At 47.3% G+C, this 13429-nt stretch overlaps 1 protein-coding gene across 1 annotated transcript in view; it reads left to right on the forward strand.

Moving 5' to 3' along the window:
- The first annotated feature begins 4719 nt into the window (after positions 1 to 4719).
- Positions 4720 to 13429, forward strand: part of LOC107107977 (trehalase-like) — a 26794-nt gene continuing 18084 nt past the window's right edge. Inside the window, exons 1-4 of the mRNA XM_015408357.1 lie at positions 4720 to 4882; positions 6030 to 6130; positions 9995 to 10142; positions 11769 to 11856. Coding sequence (XP_015263843.1) covers positions 4788 to 4882; positions 6030 to 6130; positions 9995 to 10142; positions 11769 to 11856 — 432 coding nt within the window. The 5' untranslated portion in view covers positions 4720 to 4787. The remainder of the gene's footprint in view (positions 4883 to 6029; positions 6131 to 9994; positions 10143 to 11768; positions 11857 to 13429) is intronic.

The raw sequence follows: 13429 nt of genomic DNA on the forward strand, positions 1-13429 counted from the left end.
ATGGAGGATTAAAGATTCCCAATGTAAAATCTCTTACCTGATTTAAATCAATTTGTCCACCTTCCTCTATTTTCCACCAGTGCCCGAAGAAATTTCTGTTTTGGTGTTCCCTTATTCTTATTCATCCCCCTCCCTGTTTTTGTGTGAATATAAGGAAATAAACACATACAAATAAAATAAATGTGGGATTTATTGCAATTTCACAGGGCCTGCAAAACGGAGCTATTCCGCCATTCCTTTGGTTGAGTCAGCAGACGTCAAATAGCATCAGCCTCCCCTGCTCAAGCGATCCTGGCTCTAGTGTTAGCCAAATTACCTTTATTTCTTAATAAGTGTGAGGAATATGAATTTTAAATGGCAATAGGCATTAATTATGGGACTAATAACCTGTGTATACGGGAGTCTGATTTGTCCAGAGACCAGAAATAGATGCTGAGGCTAGATCTTCAAAGCAGTGATTTCTTTACTGAAGGATTCTCACAATATAAGAATCATGCATACACACAAATAATACAGATCTAGGAATTCTGATAGAAAGGTACAGAGACTGTTGCATTAGCACGAGGTATCGTTGATAGGGCGATATGTTACCTGTCTGACACAGCGAGTTGACTGCAACAAAAAAGGGATAAAAATATAGGAAGGGGATTGTGAGTTGGCCAGCAACACACATGGAAGGTTCCAAACAGTGCTAAGAATGGAACCAGCAAGATAGGGTAGGGTTAGGAAGGTAAGAAGTGAGAGAGAGCGCAATGGGATGGTGCTCTCCTTTTATATCCTAAAAGTAACCTTAGGCTGATGCCTTGTTGGTCATGTAGTCCCCAGGAAGTAGTAGAAAAATCCAACTGATAATGGGTCAGGAAAAGGGATTAATCATTGGGCAATTGAAATAATGGTTTGACTAAATAGTGACACCTCTCAGGGGGAAGGGTTGAGACAAACGAGAGACGAAGAAGAGGAGGAGGAGGAGATTGGATTTATACCCCGCCTTTCACTTGGAGTCTCAGGGTGGCTTACAAACTTCTTTCCCTTCTCCTCCCCACACTGTGAGGTAGGTGGGGCTGAGAGAGCTCTTTCAAGAACTGTTCTTTCAAGAACAGCTCTGACAGAACTATGGCTTGCCCAAGGTCATCCAGCCAGGTGCAAGTGGAGGAGTGGGGAATCAAACCCGATTCTCCCGGATTAGAGTCCACGCACTTAACCACTACACCAAAAGCATCATTCTTGCAGCTTGGCTGGTAGTTGGTCTTAACAACCAGATGTTTAACAGTTGTGTTATCTTGATGGGTGGCTGGAGGACATGACGGCTTGTCAATCCCTTCATACTTTTCTTTTAGATGCATAGGAGTACGTGCTTCGCCTGATGATGCTAATGCGTGAAGGTTGGGGGGGGGGAATGCCTGCATGGTGTAGAAGGCAGTTCTTCGTGTCGTCTGTACCTGAGTCTCCTGGCTTCTTCACAGAACATGGCTTTCCGTGGTGATCTGCTGCTGTCTCTGTGTGTGCTTTAGGGGTCAGGGCTGCTGGTCTGCCTGCTGGTGTTGGCACAGAGATGCAGGGGCGAGAGGCATCTTGTAGTCCATGGGTCTACATCTAGTTTTAAGTGCAAGGTTCCCCTTGGCTAGCAGTCCAATATAAGGGCATTGCTCCATGGCTACAGTCCTGTCCGTTGCCCTGACACATCTGTTCCACAATTCAGCTTTGGGGGTCATATTTTGAAAGCTCTGCTTATAAAGTGGCTGCTTGGCAACACTAGTTACACCTTGGGTACCTAGAGTGAGTGATCTGTTTATGTGGCATGCTCCCCGCCCTCCCTGGCATGAGTCCAGCAGGCATGGAAAGAAGAAGAAACAATTCGCTTTGCTGTTAGTAGATATTGAATTTAGGCTGCGGTCACACGGAGCATTAGCCACGCTACAGAGACGGAAGATAGGCGGATTTTCCGGGTGTGATCACAGTGCCACATCTGGGAAGCGTAGAGCTCCCGTGGCGAACCAACAGAGCTATCCCGCCAGGCCATTGTTTGAAGAAGCAGACACCATATTAGATCACACACACCCTGCCCTACCCACCTATTCTATCCACCTGTGCCACTCACAGGTACTTTTATGTACTGAGCAGAGGGAATTTTGGCCACTTGCTAAAAATCCGTATATATGAGCACACAAACAAGGGGTCAAGCTTCCTGAGAGCACGTTAACTATATTATTGCCCTCTCATGATATATGGATGGATTTGAATGTTAATCTTTGACGGGGAGGGCGGGGTATAAATTGAACACATAAATAAATAATAAAATAAATAAATCTTTTAAATTGCTATATTTATCTGCAGTGAGCCGCCCGGAGCCCGCTTGCAGGGTAGGGCGGGATACAAGTCTTAATAAATGAATAGAATTGTTTTATGTATTTGTATTTGAAATGCTTTTTGATGGTCAAATATTCACCACCTGAATGCCCTGAATTGGGTGGAAAGACTGCACAGAAACGCTTTATAAATAATTAACACATTCTTCGTATGCCATGTATTTCTTTTCACTAACCATGCACCAGTTTGGTGTAGTGGTTAGGAGCATGGACTTTAAACTGGGAGAACCGGGTCTGATTCCCCACGCCTCCATATGCAGCTGCTGGTGTGACCTTGGGTCAGTCACAAGTTTCTTTCTGAGCTGTTCTCTCATGAGCAGCTCTTGAAAGAGCCCTCTCAGCCCCACCTACCTCACAGGGTGTCTGTTGTGAGGAGGGGAAGTGAAGGAGATTGTAAACCACTTTGAGTGAAGGGTGGGGTATAAATCCAATCTCCTCTTCTTCTCTTCTTACAGGAAATATGCGTTTCCCCTCTCATGGTGGACCCACCTCTCTCTCTTTTATAATGACTGCCATGAAGAATAGTTCTTTGGCTCAAAGTCTGTGATACCCACTTTTTTAGTTAGGAAGTGCTGGATCCCGTCCAGGAAAGACAAATAAAATTTCCAAAGCTGTTGAATTGACTATTGTATGATTGCAGGAGACAGAAAAAGCCAAATCTAAAAAAATAATAATTACAGCTTCCAAGCCCATTTTTACTTCATTTAAATAAGCGTGCACAAATCAAACCTAAAAGTAACATTTTCCATTCCTGATGGACTTTCTGCTTTCTCAGGAGCTAGCTTGCAGGCTTCTTCAAATCAGTTCTTTCTAGTATAATCACCCCTGAGTTATCAACACAGCATGTTCCTTTTTCACCTATGCAACCTAAAAGATACTTCAGCAGACTTAACATGGTTGAAGTCAGGCTAAAATAGATTTTCTTTCGCAGTCCAATGTACTTGGCTTCAGTCCTTTCCCCTCTAATAGCACCTAGATCTTCTTCCCCCATCTCCTAGCTACAAGCAAGTCATTTCCATTGCCAACAAACTGGACTTTAAAGCTTCGGCATATTTTAGCAACCAGTCTCAGTGGAACAACTGAAATCCAGGTGTGTGTCATGGTTTGAAAATTAACTGGCTTTGAGTTCACAAAATCCAGCGTTTTAGATCAAATCTCAGTTTCTCAATGAGCAGTAAAGACTTTGACCCACTTTGAGTCCTATCTATGTCCTGGCCATAACATCACAAAGAAACTGAAGTCTGAAATTTATGCTGTGTTAATTTCCTATTACATACAGCACTTTGAAGTCTCTGTGTAAAAAACATGCCAATATTTCAGGTTTCCAGTGGGCTCTTCCCATTCTTGCTGTCATCTGCAACCAGACATTGAAACAGTTAGCAGGTGGCTTCTCACCCCTGTAAAAAGCCAATATTATCCGGAAGTAACCTGTTGAATGTGAGAGCTACGAATAGCCATCTCTGAATTTATGCACTTATTGTTGGAAACATTGAATTGAAGAAAAAATACTACAAACTGACATTTGACAAAGATGAAGGTCGAAACGGACAGTCAAACTCGAGAAAGTTCGTCCTCTTATCTTGTTGGGACTTCGGTCTTGTGATGAAGTTCATCTATTGAAACAAATTAACATTAAAAATTCATATTGTATTATCAAGGATATGAACTTGTACAGCAATATGTTGTCATCTGCAACCAGACATTGAAACAGTTAGCAGGTGGCTTCTTACCCCTGTAAAAAGCCAATATACCTACGGTATGTCATGTTCTCTCTGCTGGCACAGATGTAAGGTAAAGGATTCGTGTTTCATGTAATGTATTGGAATCCTCACATGAATCACCTCATTAGACTCCCATGTTAAGCTTCGAGCCAAGCTAGGGCTCCTCTGATCGAACTTCCTATTGGTCGCTTTGTAACAGTGACCAATCAGAGCAGTACTATTCCCTGGGAGGGAAAGACTCCCATTGGTCCTTAACTAAGCAATCTCATTGGTTGTTATTTGTAAATAGGCGTGGCTACATTAGCCCGGTTATGTTTAAAAGGAGCATAGCTCCCACAGTTTCTCGTTCTGGTTTCTAATGCGTTTGAGTGCTTGTTCGTTACTTCAATAAAGCTGAATCACTTGCTGAATCACTCTACGAGTCCTTTGTTAGCGCGATCTAACATTTCACATGTGCAGGCTTGTGCAGATGAGTTCAAGTTATTACAATCAGACCACTGATTACCCTGGAACCCAGACAAGTTGGGAGGAGAAAAGAAACTCTGGCAGGGAGAATAGGCCACACCTCCAAGCTCTATTTACACTTCGAAGTCCTCATTCAGACTTGATTTTATTTCCTGGATGTCGTAGGGATGAGACCTACCTGCTGGTCTGTGTAACACTTCCCTAGATCAGGCATCCACTCTTCACCTCTGCCACGATGCCAATCCTACCCCGGTGGGTACTTCTGGGCCTCTGTATGGCTGTACCAGTTCGGCAAGCAGCAGAAGGCCACTTCCCACCCCCCTGTGACAGGTGAGTGAATGACACTGATAACTGCTGAGGTGAAGAGAGGCTAGCCCTGTTCTGTACCAGGTGGATCAGAGATAACAGCTGAGACTCACCAAATGAAGGCTGCAGGTGGTCGTGCAGAAGGAATGACAGATCCCAGAATAAAAGGACGGACCCAGGGAGTAGCAGAAGTGTTCTGTGACTGGAATGACGGGTCCTACAGTAGAATGACAGTCCCTGGCGGCAGCAGAAGTGCTTGGGCTGGGAATGACAAGTTCCAGAGTGGAACGACGTCCCCTGAGAGTAGCAGAGGTGTTCTGGGACTGGAATGACAGCAGCTGTGATTGAAATCTGTCCTCTGCACCGGTAATCACAAATCTTAGAGTGGAATGAAATACCTCACACTGATGTCAATCGTGGGGCCATCATTCCACTCTGGGGGCTGTTATTCAGTCCCAGAACATTTCTGCTACTTTTCAGGGGCTGCCATTCCAGTGAAAGAACACTCATGCTACTCCCATTCTGGGGTGTCACTCCAGACCCAGAACACTTCTGCTACTCCGGGGGGCCGTCATTCTATTCTGGGACCTGGCATGTTCAGTCAGTGCTGGTAAAGACCAGGAATTCAGGTCCTTCTGCTTATACCTTTGGCTCACAAAAGCTCCTACCCTGCCACAAATTTAGTTAGTCTTTAAGGTGCTACTGGACTCTTCCTCTTTTTTTTTTTTTTTTTTTTGTTTTTTTTTTGGGGGGGAAAACGGGGTCACTGGGGGTATGTGTGGGGTATTTGTGAATTTCCTTCATTGTGCGGGGGGTTGAACTAGATAACCCTGGAGGTCCCTTCCAATTCTATGATTCTATGATTCTACTGCTACAGACAGATTAACAGGGATACCCATCGTGAGCAGTAAGTATAGCTAAGAGTGGATTAACGCAGTTGGTAAAACCTGTGAATAGCAGCAAATTAGCATACAGATAATAAATCCACACCACACTGACTCTGGGATTTGGCTAGTGATATTTGATACAACAATTGTGCTGTTACAAACCTGGCCATATGTTCATTTTGTGGAATGTTGGATGATATGCTCTGCTGTGTCTTCTGTCCTTGAGAACTGCATATACCGTTGGTGCTGAGTACCTCTTCCTTTGTGTGTTTGCTTTCCTCTAGTGAGATCTATTGCACTGGAGAGCTCCTGAGGCAGGTCCAGTTGGCCAAGCTCTTTGCGGATGACAAACACTTTGTGGATATGCCACTGCGGGAGAGCCCAGGTAACTGGCCAAGCCCCAGCCAGGCTGTTGCCCATCCTCTTCTGAATTCGGCACAGGGAAGGAGCTCCATTTTGAATCCTGCCTACCTGCCAGCAGAGTACAGCATCCCCAACTCCCTTGTTTAATCTGGAATGGACACCATTTATCCAGATCTTATCAAGAATCCGAACAACGTTGTGTCGAACATTTTGCAGGCCAGCATTTTCCTTGTTATTTTCCCACCCATCACCCTACTTAACTTGTAGCAATGTTTTTTTATTTTTTAGATTTTTATTTATTAGATTGATATCCCGCCCTCCTGCAATTAAACCCAATTGCAATGCCAGCCTGTCTGTACCAACCTCCAGGGGGTATCTGGAGATCTTCTTTCATTACAATTGGTTTCCGGATGACTTTGGAGGGTGGGCTCTGTGGCACCGTACCTTGCTGAGGTCCCTCCCCTCCCCAGGCTCCACCCACAGAACCACCAGATGTCTCCCAATCCAGAGCTGGCCAGCCTAGAAAGGAATCACAGGGCTACCATCCCTTCAAACATTCCTCCTGCCCAGGGCTATTTTGGGGCAGGAACGCACAGGAACGGAGTTCCGGCTGGCTCCCGAGTTGGCCACGCCCAGCAGGAACTCATTAGCATAACCAGCCACACCCAATATCAGAAACTCATTAGGATTGGCTACGTTAGGGGTATGTGGCCTAACATGCAAAGGAGTTCCTGCTTCAAAAAAGCCCTGGGTTTTGACAACAAACAAAGTAAACAGAATAAGCAGCAAAAGGTGGGTGTGGCTGGATAACCACACTTCTGGTAACATGGGGGTGTGGCCTAATGTGCTAACGTGCTGTGCTGTCGGTGTGGCCTAATATGCTAATGAGTTTCTGCTGTTGCGTGTGGCCTATTATGCTAATGAGTTCCTGCTGGGCTTTTTCTACAAAAAGAGCCCTGCGAGTCCTGCCAATTTTCACTCCACCTTCATCTAAATCGAATCCAGTTTTCCTTTTATGCTCTGCATATAGATTGAAGAGAGAGAGAGAGAGGAACGGGATTAACTTCAGAGTAAACATGTAAACATCTTGCCCATGAAGACAGCTATTGCTGCATCTTTATCTTATTTTATTTGTATCCCGCCCTCCCCCGCAAGCGGGCTCAGGGGGGGTCTGAACAGGCTCAGGGCGGTCACATGGAATAACTACTTTCATTCCTCTTCTGGCTGACTGCAGAAAAGGAACGCTTCACAGTGGGAAAGGATACAGAAGTCCACCCCTCCCCTTTTTTTCTTACTGTCGGTCAGTTAGTGCTCTGGTTGCCAGCTCTGGGTTGGGAAATACCTGGAGATTTTGGGGGTGGAGCCTGTACGGGGTGGGGTTTAAGGGAGGGGAGGGGCCTCAGCAGGGTATAAAGCCATAGAGCCCACCTCCCAAAGCATCCATTTTCTCCAGGGGAACTGATCTTGGTTGTCTGGAGACCAATTGTAATAGTGGGAGATCTCCAGGTGCTACCTGGAGGCTGGCAACCCTAGTTAGTGCTGTGAAGTAGCACTCCAAGCCTCTACCTGAAGATGCCCATGGGGAGGCACAAAGCTGTTCTCAGGAGCGTAACTGAAAAAAAGAACCTATTACATGCTTGACAGAGAGTAATCTGTTGGAAACGCCTTGTGCAAATCTCAGAAAACCAGTCGGTATCACCGCAGATGGTTTCTTCCTGTTTCTGTGTGAATGTGTTCAGCTGGGGCAATTGTTCCTGGATCTATGTGACTAACACAATACCGGAACTTCCTGCTTTGGGAACAGGTCTGAAAGCTTCATTAGATTATGCTCGGCTCCAAAATACCCAAATGTGCATTGTTTGGAAGCCCGAGGTTATATAACAGGTTGGAAGACATGGAGGGATGTGGTCAGCGTCTGGTTGATCAGGCAAGATGGGAAAGCAATTTCTGCCTTAACGCCCAAGGTTGTCAAGCAATCAAACCGGCCTCTGCAGGACGTAAGAAGAGCCCTGGTGGATCACACCAAAGGTCCATCGAGTCCAGCAGCAGTCTGTTTCCCACAGTGGCCAGCCAGATGCCCCAGGAAAGCCCCACAAGCAGGGCATGAATGCAAACAGCTCTCCTCTATTTGCCTCCCAATCTGTATTCAAAGGCTGACTGCCTCTAAATATGGAAGCTCCATTTAGACATCACGCCCTTGGTGGGGCCTTTTTTTGCCATCAAGTTGCAGCCAATTTATGGCAACCCCTCATGGAAAAGAATTATAAATATCGTATGGCACTGTGTGTAGAATAGGCAGGAGATCCTAGGATTGTCTGGCAGCCTCAAGTTCTAGCTCTTAGCGTGGCACTAGTGGCAAGCTAGACTTGTTTTTAGGGGCTGAGAGAAGAAGGAGGAGGAGGAGGAGGAGGAGGAGGAGGAGGAGGAGGAGATTGGATTTATATCCCGCCCTTCACTTGGGAGTCTCAAAGCGGCTTACAAACTCCTTTCCCTTCCCCTCCCAACAGACACCCTGTGAGGTGGGTGGGGCTGAGAGAACTCTTGACAGAAACTGCTCTTTCAGGAACAGCTGTGCCAGAGCTTGTGACTGACCCAAGGTCCCATCAGCAGCTGCGAGTGGAGGAGTGGGGAATCAAACCCGGTTCTCCCAGATTAGAGTCCACCCACTTAACCACTACACCAAACTGGCTGTGAAAGAACTGTGAAAGGGCTGTGAAAGAACTGTGAATGGCCCAAGGTCACCCAGCTGCGAGAGTGGGGAATTGGACCCAATTCTCCAGGTTAGAGTCTGCTGCTCTTAACCACTACACCAATCTGGCTTCACCCCTCATGAAGTTTTCAAGGTAAAAGACATACAGAGCTGATCAGCTATTGCTTGCCAAGCCTGGACATTCTTGCTGGACTCCCATCCAAGTGCTAACCAGGGAGGACCCTGCTTTGCTTGCGAGAATGGATGAGACTGGGCTAGCCTGGGCCATCCAGGTCAGGGTAACTGGGGGGGCTTAGCCTCCATGAATTTGTCGACTCTCCCTTTCAAATGGCATAGCTTGCTGATCATGTATGCCATGTGAAAAAATATGCCCTGTTTTGAATCTGGTAGGTGGTGGTCAGTGTTCCCCCTAAGCTGAGTTAGTGTGAGCTAGCTCACAGTTTTGTAGCCTCCAGCTCACACATTTTTTGTCCTAGCTCAGGAACGATGGCTCCAGAGCAAACTAACTTATGAAGTAGCCAAATTGCTCACTCACAACTTTAACGCCAGTAGCTCACAAAGTAGAATTTTTGCCCACAAGCAGGGGTCATTTCCTGCAGGAGCACACAGAAGCGGAGCTCCGGCAGCAAAGAGCCCAGGGGGCGGGCACATGCAACAAGCCCCACCCCCTGCTCCCAGCAGCCCTCAGTCAGAGCAAGAAGCAGCCAGGTAAGTTGCAGAGCCCCCCCCCCGGCCCCCCGGTCCAAAACAGTTCCGTGGCACCTTTAAGACCAAGTTTTATTCAGGTAGAAGCTCTCCCTTCTCTGCGAGGACAGGTCTGTGTGCCCCCCCCCAATAGGTAGCAATCCAAAACAGTCCAGTAGAGCCTGAGCGGTGGGTGTTGCCTTCTGACACACTTCCGGTGATGTCAGGGGGTGTGGCATATGCAAATGAGTTATGCTAATGAGCTCCTGCACCTCTTTTTCTACGAAACGACCCCTGCCCACAAGACTCCACAGCTTAGAGGGAGCAGTGGTGGTGTTGGTGTAAACCAGGCCTCTGATGGGTGAGCTAGCCACTAGCCATGCATGGGATTGTATGCTCTCCCCTCCAACACACACTTTTGTCATTTCGGTATTGGCAGAACTGCACCTATACAGAGTTCTGGCAACTCATTCTTTTTTCTCTCTCCCCCAGAGGTTGTTCTGGAGCACTTTCAGCAGCTGGTGAACACAACACCTGGCGGGGCCTTGTCCAAGCAGCAGCTGGCAGAGTTTGTGGCATCCCACTTCTCTCCCCCTGGACAGGAGCTTGAGCCCTGGGAGCCCCCAGACTGGACAAGCAGGTATAGTCTCAGTCCTCCTAACCAATGCTCCCTCTAAGCTGTGGAGTCTTGTGAGAAAAAAATCTTTTTTGTGACCTACTGGGATTAAAGTTGTGAGCAAGCGATTTGGCTGCTGCATAAATTAGTTTACTCTGGAGCCATCCTTCCTGAGCTAAGACAGAAATCTGTGAGCTGGAGGCTAAAAAACTGTGAGCTAGCTCACACTAGCTCAGCTTAGAGGGAACACTGGTCCTAACCAGCCTTTTCAACCTTGACCTCATCTACACTTCTCAAAACCAAGAGAGCTATAGGCCTATCTCTGAGCCAGCATGGTGTAGTGGTTAGATAATCAGACATGAGTTCAAATCTCTGCTCAGCCCTGAGTCTTGGAGGCCGCTCATTCTCTCTCAGGCTGGCCTAACTCACAGGGTTGTGAAGATGGAGGAGGGGAGAACAATGCACATCCCACCCTTGTGGGAAGGATGGGATACAAATGGTCACCCTGTCAGAGGACATAGTGATGGCCACAGGAATAGACGACTTTAAAAGGAGATTAGATAGATTCATGGAGGATAAGTCTATCCATGGCTACTAGCCATGGTGACTGAGGGGAACCTCCACACTGAGAGGCACTAAGCCTCTGAATCCCAGAGCCAGGAGGCAACATCAGGGGAAGGCCTCGGCCTCTGTGCCCTGTTGTTGGCCATCCAGAGGAACTGGTTGGCCAATATGTGAGACAAGATGCTGGACTAGATGGACCATTGGCTGGGCTCTTCCATATGCGTTTAAGCTTGGAATTCTTTCTTTGCCACTGATGCTCGGAGGTAGCCGTCAGCATCTCCCAGGTGGGGCCAGCTCTCCCACACAGCCCTTCAGATTCCAGAGGTGACTTTTAAAAACAATTCCTTGACATTGTGCTAAGCCTTGTGAAACACGATGGGCCACCATGAGACTTCAGCATTCTTTCATTTGGAATGACGTTGGAACTTTGTTGGTTTTAAGTGTGTTCCTGGGCTCAAACTTTGTCCTGCTGCTTCAGACCAACACGGCTACCCCACCTGGATCTTTCCTTTGGAGAAATGTGCCACAATGCTTTCCAATTGGCTGTTTGGAAACAGATGTTTTTGGGTTGGGCTTTTTTTGGGGGGGGATGAGATAGCCAAACTAGGATAAATTGCACATGGTGAGGATTCTCCCTGTTGTTTGCACTGCTGCTGCAAATGCAGGGGAATGCATGTGCCAGCAACGGAGCTGCCACATGTGAACGTTTCTCCACACATTCCTCCATCAGTCTCTTGCAGCTGCTGCCTCCCCTGAATTTTCCCCCCTGGTGAATCACTGAAGAGCTTTTGGAGCGCTTTTAAAAGAAAAAAATTGGTATTGAATGCAACTCAGAAGCATTTTATGAGTAAAACTTGGATTGGGGATTTAACCCCTTTCCGAGCCTCCTAGCCCTCCCCAAGGTGCATTTGTTATTTCTGGAATATGTAGAGGCAACCAGCATTTTGTCCCCCACTGGGGATAATGGTAACTTGGGGACGGGGCATTCCAGGCCAGAAAATGGCATGAGGGAAAAGGGTAAACATCTTTCCTCCTGGTCTTGTTGATCCCTCGGTCTCCTTGACTCTTCTTCTCTTCCTTTTCTAGCCCACAGATCCTGAACAGGATTTCGGATCCAAAACTGCAGTCGTGGGCCCTGGAACTGAATGCAAAGTGGAAGCAGCTGGGAAGGAAGGTAATCCTGAGGAAGAACCAGAACTGGAGGCTGGTTGCACCTACTGGAGAGGGTATAATGAGTCAGGGGATAGTGGGGAAGCAGCAGTCTTAATGCACAATTGCAGCTTCAGTCTGGGAACTACCACAGTGCTAGTAAAGCTTCTAAGAGCTACTGTCCCTTTAAATTTTGTCCCTTCCTTCTCTGCTGTTTCTGCTTCTCAGCTTAGTTAATCACTTGAATCAACCAATTCTTATGGAGGAAGGGTTGTTGTTGGGTTTGGGTTTGTGTTGTTTTTTTTTTGCCAATTATAGCTTTTCTCTTTGAAACCAAAGCAGTGACTCATTCTTTTATTTTTCATGAATGTAATTTCATAATTGCACAGTTATATATTATGTAAGTGCTGCCAAGTTATAACCGACTTACAGTGACCCCAGTAAGTGGCTTCCAAGACAAGGGAGAAGCTGAGGAGGTTTGCCATTGCCTTCCTCTGCAGAATCTTCCTTGGAGGTCTCCCACCCAAGTACCCACCCTGCCTAGCTTCTGAGATCAGATGAGATTGTAGTATACCATGCTGCCTTTCCTAATGATTGCAGTGACTCTAATTTGAAAAAAGAAAGAAAGAACATTAACAAGCCATGATTTTGGCTGCAAAGAGAAAAGGATTCCCAACCCAGAACTGATTAAGTACTGATTGGGCAATACTGCAGCGAACACTAGTGAACAGGAAGTAATTAATTAAGATGAGAAGCAGAAGTCCAGTGAAGCAGCAAGAGGGAAGGTGACAGATTTAAAGGGATAGTTGCATGGGAAAACAGTACCTTTGCATGACTGGGGCACTTCCAAGTAAACATGGTAGCTGGATGCATTGCCAGATTTGAATGGGGAAATATAATGTTAAGTGTCATATGGAAGCATGATTTTAATTCTGCTTGCTGCTGATAGTGGAAAAGGCATTATTTAGCAATGCTAAAGGGCCCTAGCATAGAAATAATTTCTGCATGGATGGGAACTCTACACCACCTTGAGTTCCAAAAAAGAAGGCAAGTTACACATGTAAATCTATATATCTAATAGCCAAGATGCCCCCGGAGTGCGGATCGCTAAATCAGCGCTCCGGGGGCACTTGGGGGGAAGGGGGAGGTTTGTACACACGTGGGCCAGTCCCCACGTGTGCACAAAAATGCCAAATGTGGGGAAAAAATTCGGGGGGATATTAAAATCCCCCCGAAAGTGCAAGAGCGTTCGGTGCGCATGCGCACGGGCTCTGCGAAGGCCACCGCCGCCGCTTGCGAGGGGAACGGCGAGCAGCGAGCGAGGGGGGGAAGCAGAGTGGCGAAGGCCGAGCGGCCGCTTGGCCCTCGGCTCGGAGCCGGGGGAGGGGGGGAGAGCAGCGAGGGGCAGCCCCAGACCAGCTCACCCCTCACCCCACGTACCTTCTTCGGTGGCGGATTTTGTGGGCCCCCTTCCCCTGATTCTCTGCTCCCCCTTCTCCCCCCCCCGTCCCTCGCTGCCGCTGGTTGTGGTTGCCGCCGCCGCCTCCTTCTCCGGCATCCCACAGGCACGGCAAGGAGGCTGGCCAGGGGGCGGGGAG

Source organism: Gekko japonicus, unplaced genomic scaffold (assembly GCF_001447785.1).
Source record: "Gekko japonicus isolate JY-2015 unplaced genomic scaffold, Gekko_japonicus_V1.1 scaffold457, whole genome shotgun sequence".
Lineage (NCBI taxonomy): Eukaryota > Metazoa > Chordata > Lepidosauria > Squamata > Gekkonidae > Gekko > Gekko japonicus.